At 47.8% G+C, this 16,661-nt stretch overlaps 2 protein-coding genes across 2 annotated transcripts in view; one reads left to right on the forward strand and one right to left on the reverse strand.

The window, feature by feature from the left end:
* LOC144156029 (uncharacterized) overlaps positions 1–2,141 on the forward strand; it is a 25,868-nt gene extending 23,727 nt beyond the window's left edge. The window contains exon 10 of the mRNA XM_077687797.1: positions 927–2,141. Within this exon, the coding sequence (XP_077543923.1) occupies positions 927–994 (68 nt within the window). The 3' untranslated portion in view covers positions 995–2,141. The remainder of the gene's footprint in view (positions 1–926) is intronic.
* On the reverse strand, positions 1,907–13,438 carry LOC144162453 (TBC1 domain family member 14-like). The gene is made up of 7 exons (XM_077692983.1): positions 13,410–13,438; positions 11,989–12,369; positions 11,619–11,701; positions 10,395–10,840; positions 6,665–6,793; positions 3,489–3,598; positions 1,907–3,431 (listed from the first exon to the last, which is right to left on the reverse strand). Exons 1-7 carry the CDS (start codon positions 13,436–13,438, stop codon positions 3,140–3,142), a joined length of 1,470 nt encoding a protein of 489 aa, XP_077549109.1. The 3' UTR covers positions 1,907–3,139.
* Between the last annotated feature and the right edge of the window lie 3,223 nt (positions 13,439–16,661).

Consider the following 16,661-nt stretch of genomic DNA (forward strand, 5'->3'; position numbering starts at 1 on the left):
TTGGTTTATGCATGTACCGGCAACATATGTCTCGCGCATACGTTTACAGCGCATGAACGCTATTTTTTCGCGCAGTGTACGTACGTGCATGCTTTTCGCTGGTAGATTTTTTATAAAACACCGCTTAATCTTCGGCATAAATGGCTTCGTATATAGTAACATAGAGTTCAGGCAGTACCTAATATTAACACAAGGAATAGAAACCCTCTATGCTGGTTGCCTAAATCAAATATTTTTACAGAACCCTCTAGCCGACGCCACAGTCACTGCTTGGGGTTCTCCGTCGTGTAAAGCAAATTTAAGCTCCAAGATAATTGAACCAACAGCACGGGAAGTTATAAAATAAACTTGCAGTCATCTGCGAACATTAAACTGCAAGCTAAATTGCCGAAAAGGCAAGCGCCGCTGCCGTGTGATCGTTCCCAATGCTTCCGACAACCCGCGCGGCCGAAGGGTGTCCTCCTTTGACGTCATGAAGGGTGCAACCAATCAGGGGCGTCAAAAGACGAAAAGCGCGCGTCTTTCAAATGGGACCACGCGTTTTGCAAGATAAATGCCGGTTGGACTCATGTACGATAAAATTCATTTTGATATTCGGAGTCAGCGCGCAAGAAACTATATAAACGTGCATCAGACTCAATTTTTTTGGAAAGCGCTTCAGCTTCCCTTTAAGCCTAACGTCGTACGTTTGGGCTAAGCATTGAATAACCTTCACATTGACTCCTAGTTTTCCAAGGAACGTTGTGCATTTTGTATGTCAAGCTGCTGGGAGTACCGGTTGACATTAAGCCTAATATAAGGCTGTCGCAAGCAAGTTATCAGCTGGAAAATACGGAAAGCTTCATGAATGAGGCATCATGAATTTTCCGAAAAACTGTCAGAGGTAGACCAATGGTGCTTTCACACTAAAAAGAGTTTTGTTGCAGGTGCTCAAGAACTTGGGCAGGCTCCGGTACGCAGCCAACGGAGGGTGCGGTGGTGCTGCAACTTCTGATGTCTGGAGCTACCAATTTTTATCCAACAGCAAAGTCTCATTTGCCTGCCCGAGTTGCTTCTCAGCCGTTGAAGAGGTAGAAACTTGGAGGCAGCAGTCGCAACCTTGCTTTTGATCATACAAACGGTACTGGCATTTTTCATGCCCCCCCCTCACCGCCTTTGGGTACAGTTAAAGGCCATGCCAGGTCTGGCCATATCAGGACGGGTATAAAAGCAGCCAGAATGTTGGACCCTGTTAGAGCCTGGGCTATGTGTAGATACTTGTGTCGCATTCAGGGTACGGTAAAGCCGGCTCAGGTGTAGTTCAACGATGCAACTAGCTGCATATTGGTAAAGGGTGCTGGTGCATAGCTTTGGGAACTTCAAGAAATCTATGCTACACAACCAAGCTGAAACGAGCAGCAGTTTTTTTTTTCATTAAATGTTTGTGCTCACTGCAGAAGTTGCAGCATTGTGAAACACCCTTTACCTTGATGCCTATGTGCAACCTGGTCCTTAGATTCTTTTCGGCAACCAGTTTGTGACTTGTGAAAAGGAAAAAAAAAAAAAAAAAACCCAATTTACTGGGCGGCAGTTTTCTTGCTCGTTGTGAATGCAACCAGTGCCAATTGTGAAGGTGTTTATTAAGACCTCTGGGTCCTCCGTTGCTATGGTGTATTGCAAGGACACCTGAAGCTGGAAGCTTGATAACTGTTTTTTAAATTTGCTTCGGCTGTTTGTTGAACTTTTGCACTTTGTGTAATGAATGCTGACAAAGTGGCCACCGCATTTTTTTTGTACTCCTTTAATGCACACAGCCGTGAAACTGGCAGCAGGGAACAGTGCCTATTGACAAAGCCTGCTGTGTGGCCTCGTCAAGTGTCAAGGTTTTTGGTCCAACATAGATCATGAAGGGATGCAAGACAGCATGTAGAGAAGGCCTATTTATTTTTATACATGTTTGTACATTCGTTTTGTATGCACCTAAGCATTTCTATACATTTTTTTTTTTCTTTTAGAATTTCGAAAAACTCAACTCTAAACCTGCAAAAAGACCAGCAGGTGTGCATTTCATTACACGCTACAGCACTAAACTGCCAAGTCGTGTAACTGTATGTCATTTCATACAGGTGCAAAAGGTGTATAAAATCTTTTCACCCTCACAAGCCTCCCGTCTTCTTTTAAACCCAACTGGAAAAAAGGAAGGAGGGGGGGGGGGAGTATAGCTACAAGGACTGACGAATTGGTAAAACGTATTAACTACATAACAAGCAGGGCACTGAACAAACACAGAGCCAGTTGCAACATGGTATAGAGCACAATATTGCAAAATAGATTCAACAAACCAAACTGGGTCCAGTGCCCCTAAGAGATTATCCCTCCTTAGACCAAGCTGGATGGAAGACTCACTCTAGCCTCGGAGAAAAAGTTTTTCCACCAGCTATAATGCATATACCATTGCATGGAACAGGTAATGCAGCATTGCTGCTTACAGAATCTGGCCTACCACAATGTACCCTGCCAAACACAGAACCTGGAATGGTATAAATACTGCAAGAAGATTGCATGCCAAGCATTCCTTCTAAAGGAACACCCAGCAAAGGGGACCATCACGGCGCACACGTTTCTGCACTGTCCAGAACTTGCGCGCGCCATACTGCTTTATTGATATGTCACCAGATGCAGAGGACCGCAATAGAAAAATAACTAGTCCCACGAGTGGACCCGTCTACAAGCAAGTACGAACAGAGGCCAGGAAAAGAGACCACGATTCGGTACCTCTGCATGGCCACTGCGCTGCATAAGATACGGCTGCTGCAGTGTCATCACATTTCCTCGGCATTGCGCACTCCTGCCAACACTCCCCAGCTCAAGGTACAGCCCCCGCATCCCACACTGACACTCCCACAGTAAGCGTATCCCTCAGCACACCTCCGAAACTCCCCCAGCTGGTTGTGAGTATTGACTAGAACTGGACAAAAGCACGCCAGCTGACGTCGTCAACTTCTACCTCCATGAAAATGAACTAGTACACGAGAGAAAGACACGGGGAAGGGATGTCGTCTTTTAAAAAAACCATGTGACATACTGCTGGGCAGTGCCTCTTGTGTGCCCCTCCACGCTGAAAACGACGCAGCATGGCCACAGCCCCCTTCTCGCTTCTTCAGCCTGCCAACTCCCGATGCTTGGCCAGAACCTGGGCAAAGTTGCGCTTGTTGACAGTCATCCGAATGGCGCTGATGGCGTCGAACAACACGTCGGAGCTCAGGTCCTCGGGCAACTTGGTCAAAAACTGAGCCAGGTTGATGAAGTCCAGCCCCAGCAGCACCTCCTCGTACAGCCGCAGAATGCCCAGGGCCGACCTGAAGAGGAACTCCTCGCCGTCCCGCAGGAACACGTCCCACACACGGCAGGCCACGTCCAGGGGCAGGGACCGGCTGTACAGGGTGTAGATCCTGCACAGGGGACACGTGCTCAGGGCCCACCCGCCGGCCACAACCAACGGCTCCTACCAGTCAACCAGGTACAGGTCGGACGTCAGGTTATGCTTCTTGAAGTGCGCAAACAGCTTGGGAAGGTTCTCGCGAAAAAATTCCTCGTACAGGGTGTAGTAGGCATTCATCTGCAAAAGGGAAGAGGAGGAGGGGAAAGTGTTGGTACTCCCCCTAGAGTCAGCAGGGGGAGAGCACTCTTGCTACATAGCGTACCAAGGCAAAATGATTTTGCACAGTGTAAACAGGAATAGTAAAATCCCGCTACAATAAAACTGACAGGACGCGCGAAAAATTTCGTTGAAGCGGAAATTCGTCATGGCAAAATTTGCCCCCAACACACCACAAAAGGGCAAGAAAAATACCCCCATATATTGTCCACATCATTGACCACATAATACAATCTTGAGAAAAAGGAGTGAGGCGGAATTAAGTTGTGTTTATTTGGATAACAAATGTACCAGTGGTTATCAAACTTTTTTTACTGGCATGTGTTGCTGGGGGAAGAAATGCAGTCGCAAAAGATATTACCGTGCAACAAGGCACATCTACCGAGCTGATTACTTGTATTGCGGAAGTCGGCATGCGGAAGTCGGCAATGAGTGCCACGGTGGAACGGCGCAAGGGACACAGCAGTGAGCACACTGCTCGCCCTTCTAGCACACTGTAGTTATCACCATCAAACAATGGCATCTATGTATGTTGTGGCACACGCTTTTGTTGAAACTAAACGGTGTGGATGTGTAAAATGTTACGGATGGCTGGCATCATGCTTATTTCATCGTAAAGTAATTTTTCAAGCTCACCTTCTCTGAAGTGAAAACAAGCCTGACAAATGGTTCGTTGTGGCGAAGAATTTGTTGCATTGACTAGGCATGTGTGCATTATGTAAGGACCGGGCGGACCTGTCACATATACTATGGGCTTGTCCTGAGGAGTCTTAACAAGGTCGTAAAATCACGAATGACAAGCGGTGGGACACCATGCTGCTCAGCTCTGACCCAAGCATCAAACTCTGGGCCGTCCAGCTGGCTGAAAACAGCATCAGGGCCGAAGGGCTGCTGACCGCCGTTTAGGGAGGAGGACTAGTCCTTATAAACAACTGGAATTGGAAATATTTCGTTGAAGCAGAGTTCATTGTAGTTCGACTGTACTTGTGCCTCAACAACAAGCTTGCACGTTAAAGCTTTCTGTGTAAAGTAATTTGCAGCCCTCCCCTAAAGTCAGGCTCACAGCCCAGGTGTAGCTTCGGAGCATAAAACTTCCAACTTTATTTTGAAATGAGATATTTAACTTTATTTTAAACAATTATTTCCACAAATTTTAGCACATTTCTGAGTAGCATAAGACAACTTGACACTGTTACAGTTTTGAAGTAACGAGTTGGGAAAGTTGGTAAACATGCAAAGCGCAAAAAAATAAAATGAGAACAAAGAGGAATGAATAAAACAGGACGGCACACTTTTAGCAACTGAGCTTTATTGCAAAACGCAGGAACATACACACATATAGTCTAAATTTTGAAGAACAGAAAGAAGGCACATGGCGGCATAACCAGAGGGCCATTACAGGTCGAAACAATCAAGCTGCGTTTTTTAATAAACCTCAGTTGCTACCAGCATTCTCTCATTCATTCCTCCTTGTTCTATCTCTCTGTGTCTCTCTCCTGTATATTTTTTTTTTCTGAATTTCATTCCATCATGCAGTTATACTAGTTCTGTCGTAGCAGACGGGCATACTGCAATTTGTACTGAGGTGGGCGTGCCCATGGAATCGAGATCCACTGCCGAGATAGGTGGGACCAGTCATCGACTGCTGGCGGGAGACTGACTGCCATGGGAATTCGCTCGGCATGCCTTTATTTGGCACAGATGCCCTGACGCCACTTACAATTAGCACACCGCATTGAGAATGTTACTAGCTGAACACAATGGTGGCCATTTGGGATGTGCGTTGCTATCGCGCTTGTGGTGGTGTCAGTGACCGTTAAAGGGGCACTGACACAAAAATTTTGCATCGTTTTTTTTGTTGCGATAAGTAGCTAGTGACCTACTTATAACATGTAGAAACCTCATTTGCTTCAGCGTGCGACGGTTGTTTATTGGAGGCATTTTCAATGCGGCCAGTCGCAGTTTCGGTTTCAGTGAGTGCCGCGAAACGATGGATTTTGTGTGAACAAAGCTGACCACGTGACCGTCGGAGGGATATCACAGAGCAGAGCCGCCGTAGCACTGTCGAATCTGCATCGACGGCAGTTTCTGCGAATGCCCCCACGTACTGATCTCGTGAGGCGCTTAATCAAAAAGCGACCGTGGATGTGACGCAGGCGCTGCGAGTGCAAATGCTACCGCAGCTAAAGAACGACGCACGATGCTCGAGACAGTGGGTGGCAAGACGCGCGCTGGGAGCAGCCGGCCGGTCTGCCTACAGGTCCGCCTACAGATGTGTTCGGCTTAGCACTGCGGCGGATATTCGAGTGCCGCTCTCGTAAGCGGTGCAGATGACAATTTTTAATGCAACCCGCCATCGCATCATTAACTCCTTTCTCACGTAAGCCACCATGGTCGGGACTTGGGGACAATTTCGTGCAGCGGTAACATTTCGTGCAGCGGTAACAAGCTATCACTCGAGCTACCTGCGCCGGCCGGGGCCACTTCGCGGCCGTGGCCGCCGCCTGCACAGCGACCGTGCGGCTAGCTCAGTGGGCTTTTCGTGCTCCGGCGCGTTTTCGCATCCAATGGTAATAAACAGTTATAGAAACAGAGTGCCTGGAATCGCTGTAGAACTTTGGCCGCGGCCAGCTGCCCGATGAGCTGACGAAATCAAGGCGCCTCCGCCGTCAACGATCGGGTCGTTCGTTCTCGAAAGCAGAAGCTCCGCCCTCCGGCCCTCCGATTGGAGCGGCGAGCCGTGCGAGCCGGCGAAAAACGCCGGCAGTGCGGAAGCTGCAAACACAAACTCGTGACGTGTTTGGATGTTGTTTATTTACACTCGGGATGTCGATTGCGCGTGGTCCTCTGCTGGCTGCTCGGTTGCGTTTCGCACACTTTAAAATTGATTTTAAATATGTTCTAGGCTGTATTCGCGCCGCTGATATTTTGCAGATGATGTAAATGTGTTCCCACCAATCTATCTCCGAAGTTATCTCGCCTTCAAAATTTTGTGTCAGTGCCCCTTTAAGGGGGGAAATTGCCTACCTGTGGCTGGTCAACACGAAAGAATGCCAGCTGGCAGGGTCTGTTGAGCAGGTTGGCAAAACAGATGAAGGCATCGGCCACATCCAGATTGAGCAGCAGCATGGCAGCCAGAAAGGACATGCCTTGGACCTGCACGGGAGGGGAACTTGCTGGCAATGGTCGAGAAGCGCTTGCAAAGACACTGCACAAGTTTTGCAGGTCTTTCGTTTTTGCTCATTACCACAAATTGAGATTTTTTAGCTCACAGTGAGGAAAACCAAGTTTAATTTAAAAAAAAAAATGTTATTTTGGGCCAGAAACAAAAGTGCTGTGGAAAACCAAGTTGAACTAAAAAAAAATGTTATTTTGGGCCAGACACAAAAGTGCTGCATCCGATATGAAATAAAGAGCTTGTAATTGGTTGGTAAATGCATTTTTAGCACAATCATCTAAACAAGATTAACTCTTTCGTGACCGCAGAAAAATGGCCGATTTTGAGTGCTTAAAGGAAACATTCTTTTTCTTTGGAGCTACTGGACACATTTAGCATTGCTATGCATGAAATTGTAGCTTACATATTTCTCTTTCAAACACATAACAGCAGTTTTGTAAAAGATGTATTTATTAAAAGTTTGGTCAACGACACAAAAAAATTTGTGCAGAAAAAGTACACACAAAGCACAAATAGGCAATTTTACTGAGCCTAAAAATTGTTTTAGGGATTCTAAGATATACAAAATGTTTCTACATTCCTAAGCTATGATTCAATATACACATCAACGCTGTACACCAAGTTCCGGATTTTTGTGGGCCTACCAACCTAACTGCCCTGACGGCTGTGCCACTCTGCGAAGCCACTCGAGAGTCAGTTGGACTCTTTAAATATGCATCCAAGCATGCTTGTTTGTGTTCTCACACAAGATCTTTATCACTGCAGCGGTAAAAAACAAGAAAAAAAAAAGCGTTCTTCAGAAGCAGCGCTTGTTGCTCCGCAGCACTAATTTTAAACGAGCGCCAGGCTATCTTGAAGGTGACAACGCGATACGGCGTGGTGCATTTGGCAGAATATTCTCGTCGTACGTTGTCCATACCCTACACATGAAAGTAATACTGCAATCGTCAGATATTAGGCACGTTGTTTTATAAATACAGTGCGAAGTCAAAAACGAACCTTCCCTGGCAGCACCTGCTGAATTCTGAGGCTGTTGAATGGGAGAGTCTCATCAAAACTAAAATCTGAAGAATTCACATCGTTGCTGGAGTCATCACTGCTGCTGGGGTAAAAAAAAATTAGCAGCAGCAGTGGCCGAAGTCCCTGAAACCGCTGTCCACCTTTGCAGAGCGTGCAAAGAAACAGGACGCCATTTTTGGCCAACTCGCCGCTACCTCAGGTGCAAATTTCACTCGCTCGAAGTCTACCCACACGAAATGTAAACAAACAGCAACGAAACTGAAAAAGGAGTTTCCAATGAACACGCCAGATGGCATCAGTTGTCCGAATAGCACAGTTTTTAGTATTTGCGAGAGGTTTGAAAATCATCATTCCCCCTGAATGATGGCCTATGGTGCGGTCACGAAAGAGTTAATGGAATTAAGTGCTTCATTTTAGCTATAACTGCAATGATTTCTAGCAATAAAAAAGTTTGAAAAAAAAAAAAAAAAAGTGGTTAATCCTTCTTGCATTGGAATCGGTCAAACACAAACGTGAAATGTGCCTTCACAAGAGCATTTGAATGTTTATTGTGCATCGAAATGAACTTCCACATCGCTATTTATATTTTGTTGGTATGGCACCGTTAGACGCACCAACATTAGGCACTGAATTACACGCGCCGGAGCATTGCATAAATCGGATTGAAACCCCAGGCGCTCGCAAACCATGCGAATGAAACCGGACAGGTTGTCAGCGAATCGTTTGGTAAAGTCGCGGTCCGCTACAGCGAAAGCAGCATGATTTGCGGGTTGGCAGCAGTCTTGTGGGTGTGCTTGGCGAGCGACGTCCTGCTGGAATGCAGCGGCGGCGTTCCACAAGCTGAGCGGCATTCCACATAGGTGGCGGGCGGATAAACTTAGCAGCTTCCGCTGCTACACGCTGCCCTATTGAGGCGCCAACTATGGGTGCTCATTCGTGTCATGACGCACTACTTCACTTCACCTCTCCTAGATGGCAGCACCATCTGAATGAAGATGTTAGAGGGAAGGACATAGGGTGTGTTTGTACAGCTCTCCGCGCATGACTTCATGGCTCAGTTGGCAGAGCGTTGTACACCTCCCGTTGTGGCCAGACTGATCGTGGGCTTGAATCCTAGTGCCGTCCAGTGGAACTTTTTCGGGTGATGTCAGTTCATGACGGATATGACGCTGGTAAGGTTTGTGTACCAAAACACTTTCGTGTAAAAAAAAAAAAAAAAAAAAGACTGCTTACTATTTATTACCCTAAATAATTGATTACTTTTGCACTTACAGTTAAGAAACGCCTTATGAGGGTCATGCTTGTTACAAAAAACAAAGAAAAGGGGCATGTAGCAGTTCAATAAGAACTGAAGACTACCTTGGTTCCTTATGTTAGTGGGTGCTTATCCAACTCCCTCAAAATGTGCACAGACAGCTCCACAAGGTAAGAGTCGCAGAGCACCTGATGTCCTTCATGTAGGTTCTACAAGTGCAAACGGATGCAAAACAAAGAACCACCCATGTGTCTTTCCACACACATGCCACAGCTTATGAAAATAATAAACTAAGATCTTAATGCAGCTGTGGCAGACAAAAAATTCCTCAGGGCACTTCAGTCTGCTTATGTGCTTTGAAGGCAAAAACCTGGCAATTCCCATCAATGACTTCTCTACAGCTACATTGTGTATGCGTCTCTTTCTCCGCTTTTAATTTCTTCCTCTTTCGGCATGGATTATCTTACACACTTCACACCACAGCTTCCCAAGAATCAGAGTTCTGCGCAGTTGGGGTGCACCTGTTGCACTAACGTGCCGTCAAGCCCACCTGCCACAAGGCATGCACTAGGCTGGCTCTTGTTCTGCCGCTGGAAACGTGCTGAGGCAGCTTGGAGGCAATGCACTCAGTTCTTGCCCTTGAGACCCAGGTAGCAATTGTTTTCCATTCCCAGCCCTATATGCCAGCTTTGCAGCCATGCTTATGTGCCTTCTCCTCAGCCCAAAAGAGCTACTACTGGTTACAGTGCAGCCTCCACTGTGTCACTTTAGTGAAGCACTCTCTGTCAGTACAATGTTCTGCTACTACACAAGTGCACTTCATATCGGCTAGTGTCATCAAGGAGAACTTCCAACATGTTGCCCTGCAAAGAAGGGCTCCTCCCGACTTTCAGTGTTGTGCTACTATCAAGAATATGGGCATCTCTAGCCGAGTGATGTTCTACTCAGCGCCACAGAATCAAGCAGATTACTCCCAATAAAGAGCTAGCTTGACTGTAGGGGTCGGCACCGCAGATGGTTGTTTCCCTACTGGCTCTACAGCACCGATCCTACCACCTAATAATTTGCAAACATCCCCTTTGGGCACGCTCAGCTCTCCTTGTGGGTTAGGCACATGCATGCCATACCTTTATTAAAAGATAAGAAATGTAACTTCACAGTCCACCAGTATTGACATTTGTCCAAGGCATCCAGGTACTTGCAACGGAATATTTGCATCCACTTGAATGCAGCCATATGGCTACAGCTTTCTCGGAAAACTTTGCAGTTTAGGAAAAATCCCTCCCGGACGGGGCCCGACTCACGTAGCCGATGTCCGGGCGGTAGACGACGTAGGCGCCCAGGACGCAGTGGAGCACGTCGAAGTAGGGGCCGGCCTCCTGGAAGATGCCCAGCTGGGGGAAGGTGCGCGAGACGTCGAGACGGATGAGGTGGGCCGACTGCTCGCGCGTGTGCAGGGGCTCCTCGCAGGGGGCCTCGCTGAGCCAGATCTTGCGCGAGCGCGACACGCAGATCTCGTACAGCTCGGCCGTCAGGTTGAGCTCGTTGCCGATGGCCAGCCGCCAGACGCGACCCCGCACGCTCGGGGGCAGCCCCTGCCACCAGAGGTCACGCACACGCCGCTGCCCCCGGGCCGTCTCCCAGCAGGGCAGCACCTCCGAGACCCAGGTGCGCGTCGCCTGCGCCAGCTGCTCCTCCTGCCGCCACTGCTGCTGCTGCTGCTTCTGCCTCGCACGGGCATCCTTCAGCTCTGCACCGTTGGTGGGGAGTGTGGGGGCGCAGCAGAGAAAAAAAGAGGGCGCTTGTAGTACACATGCTGACTAAAATGGCTAAACTTGCTCTGTCAGTGCTGTTTACTGAAAGCCAAAAACCTAGCTTGAAATTGTTATTACCCATCAGCTTGCATGTAGGTGCTAGAGCTGAAGCTTCCTATGAGATGGTAAAGAAGACTCGAGAAGGCACATGCAGGTAGGTTCAAGACATGGACAGCAAGCACCTACAGTGCACACGCACTGCTTCACAACACAGTACCGTTGCAATAAATTTGCCACTGGTTAAAATTCTGCAGACTTGGGAACTTGTTAATCCCCGCACAACACAAAGCCAAACATGCGACAATGTAGTCATGCCTTTATCCTCGTGTAGTTCAACGCACTTGATCATCAAATACCCACTAGTTATCACCAACAAGAGCATCGAACATCACCAATACCACGTGTTTTGTTTTGAGTGGTTACAGCAGCACACACAATCATCCACATGGCACTGCTAGAAGCGACAATACAATTGACGACAGCTCTTTTCGGACCTAAGAAGGTCAGCACACATGTCCAAGCACACTGTGTTACTAAATGTGAATTGCAGGAAAAACATACGAATTATCGGGAAGCCCAAAAACTAGGTCAGAAGACTGCACTATACAGAAGCGTACAACTGACCTCACTGCGAGGCACTGGACAGCCATAATAAGCAGCACTTCTCTGCCTAAATTTCTGACGGGAAGTGCCATATAAACGTGGGACTCTCACCTTTCTTGCGGGCAGCTCTCACCATCTCCTCGTACTCCTGCCGGTGCTTCTGCTCCTCCTCAGGATTCTTGGCTGGCAGGTTCCTGCAAGCATAAAGGACAGGTGCTGACAACTATGACGAGAACGAACTCTGGCTCGGGCTTCCCCAAGTGTGCGCAAAAGTCGCAATTCAATTGCCGAGATGGGCTATTGCATGTTGCAAAAATGCTATATTTAGTGACAAAAGCCACATGTTCGACCTGCTTCCAGACCTTTCTCATTGCTTTTGGAGCAAACATGCCCTTCTGCAGTAGGCTCGAAAGAAATGAGATGCAGCTCGGTGACGCCGTAGTAAGTGGTTGGCCAACCGCGCGGCAACGGCAGCACTCACGAGGGCCGCTTCTCCAGGATGAGGGCTGTGGTGGAGCTGGGCAGGCGGCTGTCGGCAACGCCCTGCTTGGTGGCCGGAGTGGGCGAGGGCTCGCGGGTGTCGGTCTTCCAGGCGAGCAGGCCCTTGGCGAGAAGGGTGGACAGGCTGCGGCCATGCTGCTGCTGCCGGGTGCCGTCGTCGGAGGCCGACAAGTCGGTGCTGACGGAGGAGCCGCTCGTGAGGGACAGGGAGTCGGAAGGCCCGTCGGGCGGGGGCGCACGCCGCAGCAGCCGCGTCGAGGGCTCGTACACCAGGGCCAGGCCGTCGAGGGCCCCGTCAAGGCTGGCCAGGCCGCTGCCGGCCGGCTGCCCGCTCGGGGGCAGGCCGCCACCACTCAGGGCCCTGCGCAACACAGTGGCCCATCTAAGATAAAGGGTAATAGAAGAAAAATGGACGACCACTACTTACAAAAGAGCTTACAGATGCAAGGAACTTGGAGGTATTGCTTGTGTGGCTTGTGAAAAGGAGGAGTGTGGGGGGGCATTGCTTTTTACAACAACCTTTAGGCAAATGCAACGGGGTGTATGGCACCATTACCCAACAAAATTTTCTTGGAAAATGTCTACTCCGTGGTTTCACAGCGTTCTACTTTTTCCTGTGACGCAAAATATTTCGTCCTTATCTAGCAATACACAGCAGGCTGTAATTACGACGAAGACCTAGCAAAAAATTTTAAAAAGCATAAAAAGTAAGTGTCAATCATTCAGCCTAACTCGAATGCTCCGTACCTTAGGTATCCTTGAAAAATACGATGGTGGGCATTCTTTCCTTTTAGGAGCTTCCATTCGCATAAAACAGACCGCAATGGAGACCACAAAGCCAGCTTGTGTTGTCACTTACTTGTTATCAGCTTTTAAAAATGCCAGATGCGACTAAAATCCAATGTGGCCAAAAGAACTGCGTCCAGACTGTGTTTACAAAAAGCAACAGCAAGCCTTTGCTGTTCCAGTGCGAGAATACTCCCGAAATTTTGAGGGTACACATTTTTACAAGCAAGCTTCCTACAGTGAAGGCCAAGACAACCTTGGGGTAGCCAGTGCACTTGGAGCCAATGGCAATGACAGGTGGGGAGGATTTGTGACTATTTATTTACGAGCTTAGAATGGGCACTGTTGAATAACAGAAGTGGCTTGTTGGCGTGCGCTTCACTGCAGTAGAAGGCACCAATCAGGATGAATGCTATGATAAGTAGCAAGAAGCCTTGTTTTGTCCCTCACCGAAACTCGAAAGCCACGTCAGAAAAACTCGGATACTTGTGAAACAAGGCAAACCTCTTGCTACTTTCCAACTTACGGCACCTAAGTTGCATGTCCAGGTGTAGAATTACAAATTCAGACCAATTCGTGAATGTGTGATAGAACATCTGTCAGAATCTCATTCACATGGATTCTTTGCCCCAGTGAGGCACCATGGTGGGTCTTACTTCTGAGATGAAGCGTAGCATTTAAAAAGTCGTCAAGATGCATGAACAATTTCACGACATTGCCGCCTTGCAGACATACAAAATGCACAAGTCACAGAATTCAAGGCCAAATAACTTGGGACAGACGCAATGTGGGAACCACACAAACACTGTTCCTGAAGCGTTTAACCAGAGTCCCTCAATGCTTTTCTGGTCACGAAACTTTGGCCGCAGTTTCATAGAGGGACAAAAACTGCCGCTAGGGTCGCTGCTGCCAGGGAGGGGGCATTCTGCACCTGCGCCACCCGCGCATCACTGAAGCTGCTGCCCATTCGAGGCAGTTGTTGACAGCGCAGAGAATATTCTGTACCACTCATATTTAGTTTGACATACAATGGGGTTGCTGCATTCAACCGTGAAAAAGTTTCCTTCGCTTACCTTTCCAAGATATCAACGCTTTGATAGAGTAAGTCATGCCTACACAGCAATTATGCATTTACATGTTGTTGCAGCAATTTTTTATATCTCGTGCAAGGCAGCGTAAGATTGTTCTTTATTTATGCAAAGGTTATTTATTTGGGTTTGTGACATTGGCAAAGTTTGTGACACCTGCGAAGCCTCAGATTTCAGAACTTGCAAATATGAACCACACAGTGAGTCTTGCAGTGACGCCAATGCGCGAGTTATATGCAATCCAACCATTACGCGGCCGGTGTTCGCCAAGACTGCGGTACCAGAAATAAAGCTATAGATTTCCCATGTTAACAGTTTACTGAAGTTAACTTCGGTCCTGTGCACTTACTGCATAGAGCTTCGACAAAATTTCAAAGCGCGAGTGATAAAGCGTTTTGTCGCGCGAATACAGGCTGATCTTTAGGATTCTAACCTTAGAGTTCACAGCTACCTCGTGTTAATTTTCATGGAACTTCAACAGGATAATGTTACATAGTCACTGCACGAGCAAAAGCGAGTCTCGCGTCATATTGTGCAGGCGCTCAAGGTCATTCAGGAGGCTCCAATTTCCGAATGCTTTGCGCTCCCAAAAATGCCCCACCCGGTCCCACTCTCTGGGGCAAATCCCACAACCACTTCGATGTTGTGTTGCGAAGTTGTAGTTCAGTCTGCTCTGTTCCCACTTTGTGAGGGAGGCAAGCTGCATTCGTTTGAAAACGGTGCAGCCGGGCTGTCCAGTTCAAGTACCTCAGTTAATCAATGAATACCACCGGCAGCTGCGCTTTTGTTGTACAGCCTGCGTGCCTTATTTTTGCCAACTGGACTGACGTGTTCAAGAAACACTAGAAGCAGCCGTGGGAGCGCTTTTCACCTTCCATCGTTTGTCCGGGAAATCCAGGATGCGCGTCTAGCCGATATAAATATTCCCTGGCAGGGAAAGGGTGCCAATGTCCTTTTGCAGTGAAGCGGCGCCAGGGGTACCTTGTGAAGCTGGCAGTAGGTCTCTCTAGTTGCAAGAAGCAATTACCCCATTAGAGTGTGCAAAGCGTGGGTGTGTCCTGGTCGGTGGGGTTGCACTCGATGCGGCGTCATTCGTGGGGCCAGAGATGAATAGGGAAAGGTGCACTGTGGCGCCTAGAGAATTGTACCGTCCAAGGTACGCAGCGAGGTTCAAATTCGTTACGGCTCTGCTGTGTCGCACGACGGCGGATATACGTGACGAGGGACTGACAGCTCCTTTTGTAATGCACATGCCGTGCTGACAAAGGTGGGAATTTCGTCGGTGCTGAGCATAATTTCGGCGCGCGTTGTGGGAACAATGCTTTAAAGAGGCCGCCCGAGGGTCGATGGCCAGCGCTCAGAGTTGCTATCAGTTGGTTGATTTTTATTAGTGATGTGCTTGTGCTTTGATGAATACTTTGGAGTTTGAGTGAGAGTGGATCAAATGATTGTGTATAACCCATTGGCTTGCATGGCCAATCAGCAGCCCAGTGTGTGTGTGTGTGTGTGTGTTAGTAGTTCCTCCTGACAATCTTTTGGGACACGGCCTTGAAGGCATGTAATAAAACTGAAGTGTTTGGTGTATTGGGGTGAATCTAAAGAAGCTAGAGATGAGGGTCAGTCGATTAAACGAGAGCAAACGAGGGCAGATGTCAGGAGACCCTCGCGACTTAAATATGCTTGGCTAAGCGCATTAAAGTATTTCTCTTTTTTCATGTATACTGTGTACATTCATTAATTGGTATGTCTTAAATTGTAACCAAGTGTCGTCATCTGTAGATTAAAAAGAGTTAACCCCAGGACCTCAAAACCATTTCGTACTTCATCACTGCATTAGAGTCCCTCAGTGCCTTTCAACGTTTTTTGAAAAGCATTGAAAGACTGGCTGTACTGAGCATGCTATCGTAGCGGCAGGCCAAAAGCAGTTTCTACAATATGAACAAAGGCGTCACATCGACTAATTACTTGAAACTGCGAAATTAACCTGCCGACACCACCGGGTTCCTTGGGAGTCTAGCTTCGTTGACGCAGCGCGCAGGTCTCGTCTGCACCCTCTGTGCTCCCAGTGCCGTCCTGCGGCGGCTTCGGCGACATAGCAAATTCCTCCCATAGTGTTATGGCGGAGTTTCGTGGCCATAAAAGCATTGAAGGACTCTGCTCTAACTGAATGAATGCTGAATAAAACTCAAGAAAAAAAATTTATAGAAACCCTCCCACCTGCTCTAAACTGTGACTACTTCCAACGTAGCAAAGCAGAGCATTAAGAGGTAAGGAGTACAATAAAGGTTTGAGTTCAACTGAGAAGACCTGATTGCTCTGAATGGTGGCTGTCAGAAACGGAGTTGAAAAAAATCTCATCAGAATTTCTCACTAGGAAAGAATTTGTCAAGAGGTAAACAGTGACGATGCGTTTGCAAAGAACCTGGCTATATACTAATTCCACGTATTGCATTCAGAGACAGTAGTCCTCTGGGTGGTTTCTCAATCGAATGGTGGTCCTCAATAGTCCTCAACTATGTGGGTTGAGACTTTGTTCTGAATAAAATTTTGGTAGTCAAGCTTATGTGTGTGTGCCTTCTGTCCATGTGCACTGGTTTTTGTTTCAGTACACAATCAGTGAGACCCGTAGCTCTTGTCTCCATGGCAGCATCAGCGCCGCATACACACTAAACCAAATTCTTGGGCCAACGCACCAACGCTCTCACCTGCAGTGATGAGTTCACATTTGCCATTAGGCACGTCATGAATGGTCCAAAATTTCTTGTGCCAATTTTAGCAT

Source organism: Haemaphysalis longicornis, unplaced genomic scaffold (genome assembly GCF_048455015.1).
Source record: "Haemaphysalis longicornis isolate Haplotype H1 unplaced genomic scaffold, Haemaphysalis longicornis Haplotype H1 scaffold_1, whole genome shotgun sequence".
Taxonomy (NCBI): Eukaryota; Metazoa; Arthropoda; class Arachnida; order Ixodida; family Ixodidae; genus Haemaphysalis; species Haemaphysalis longicornis.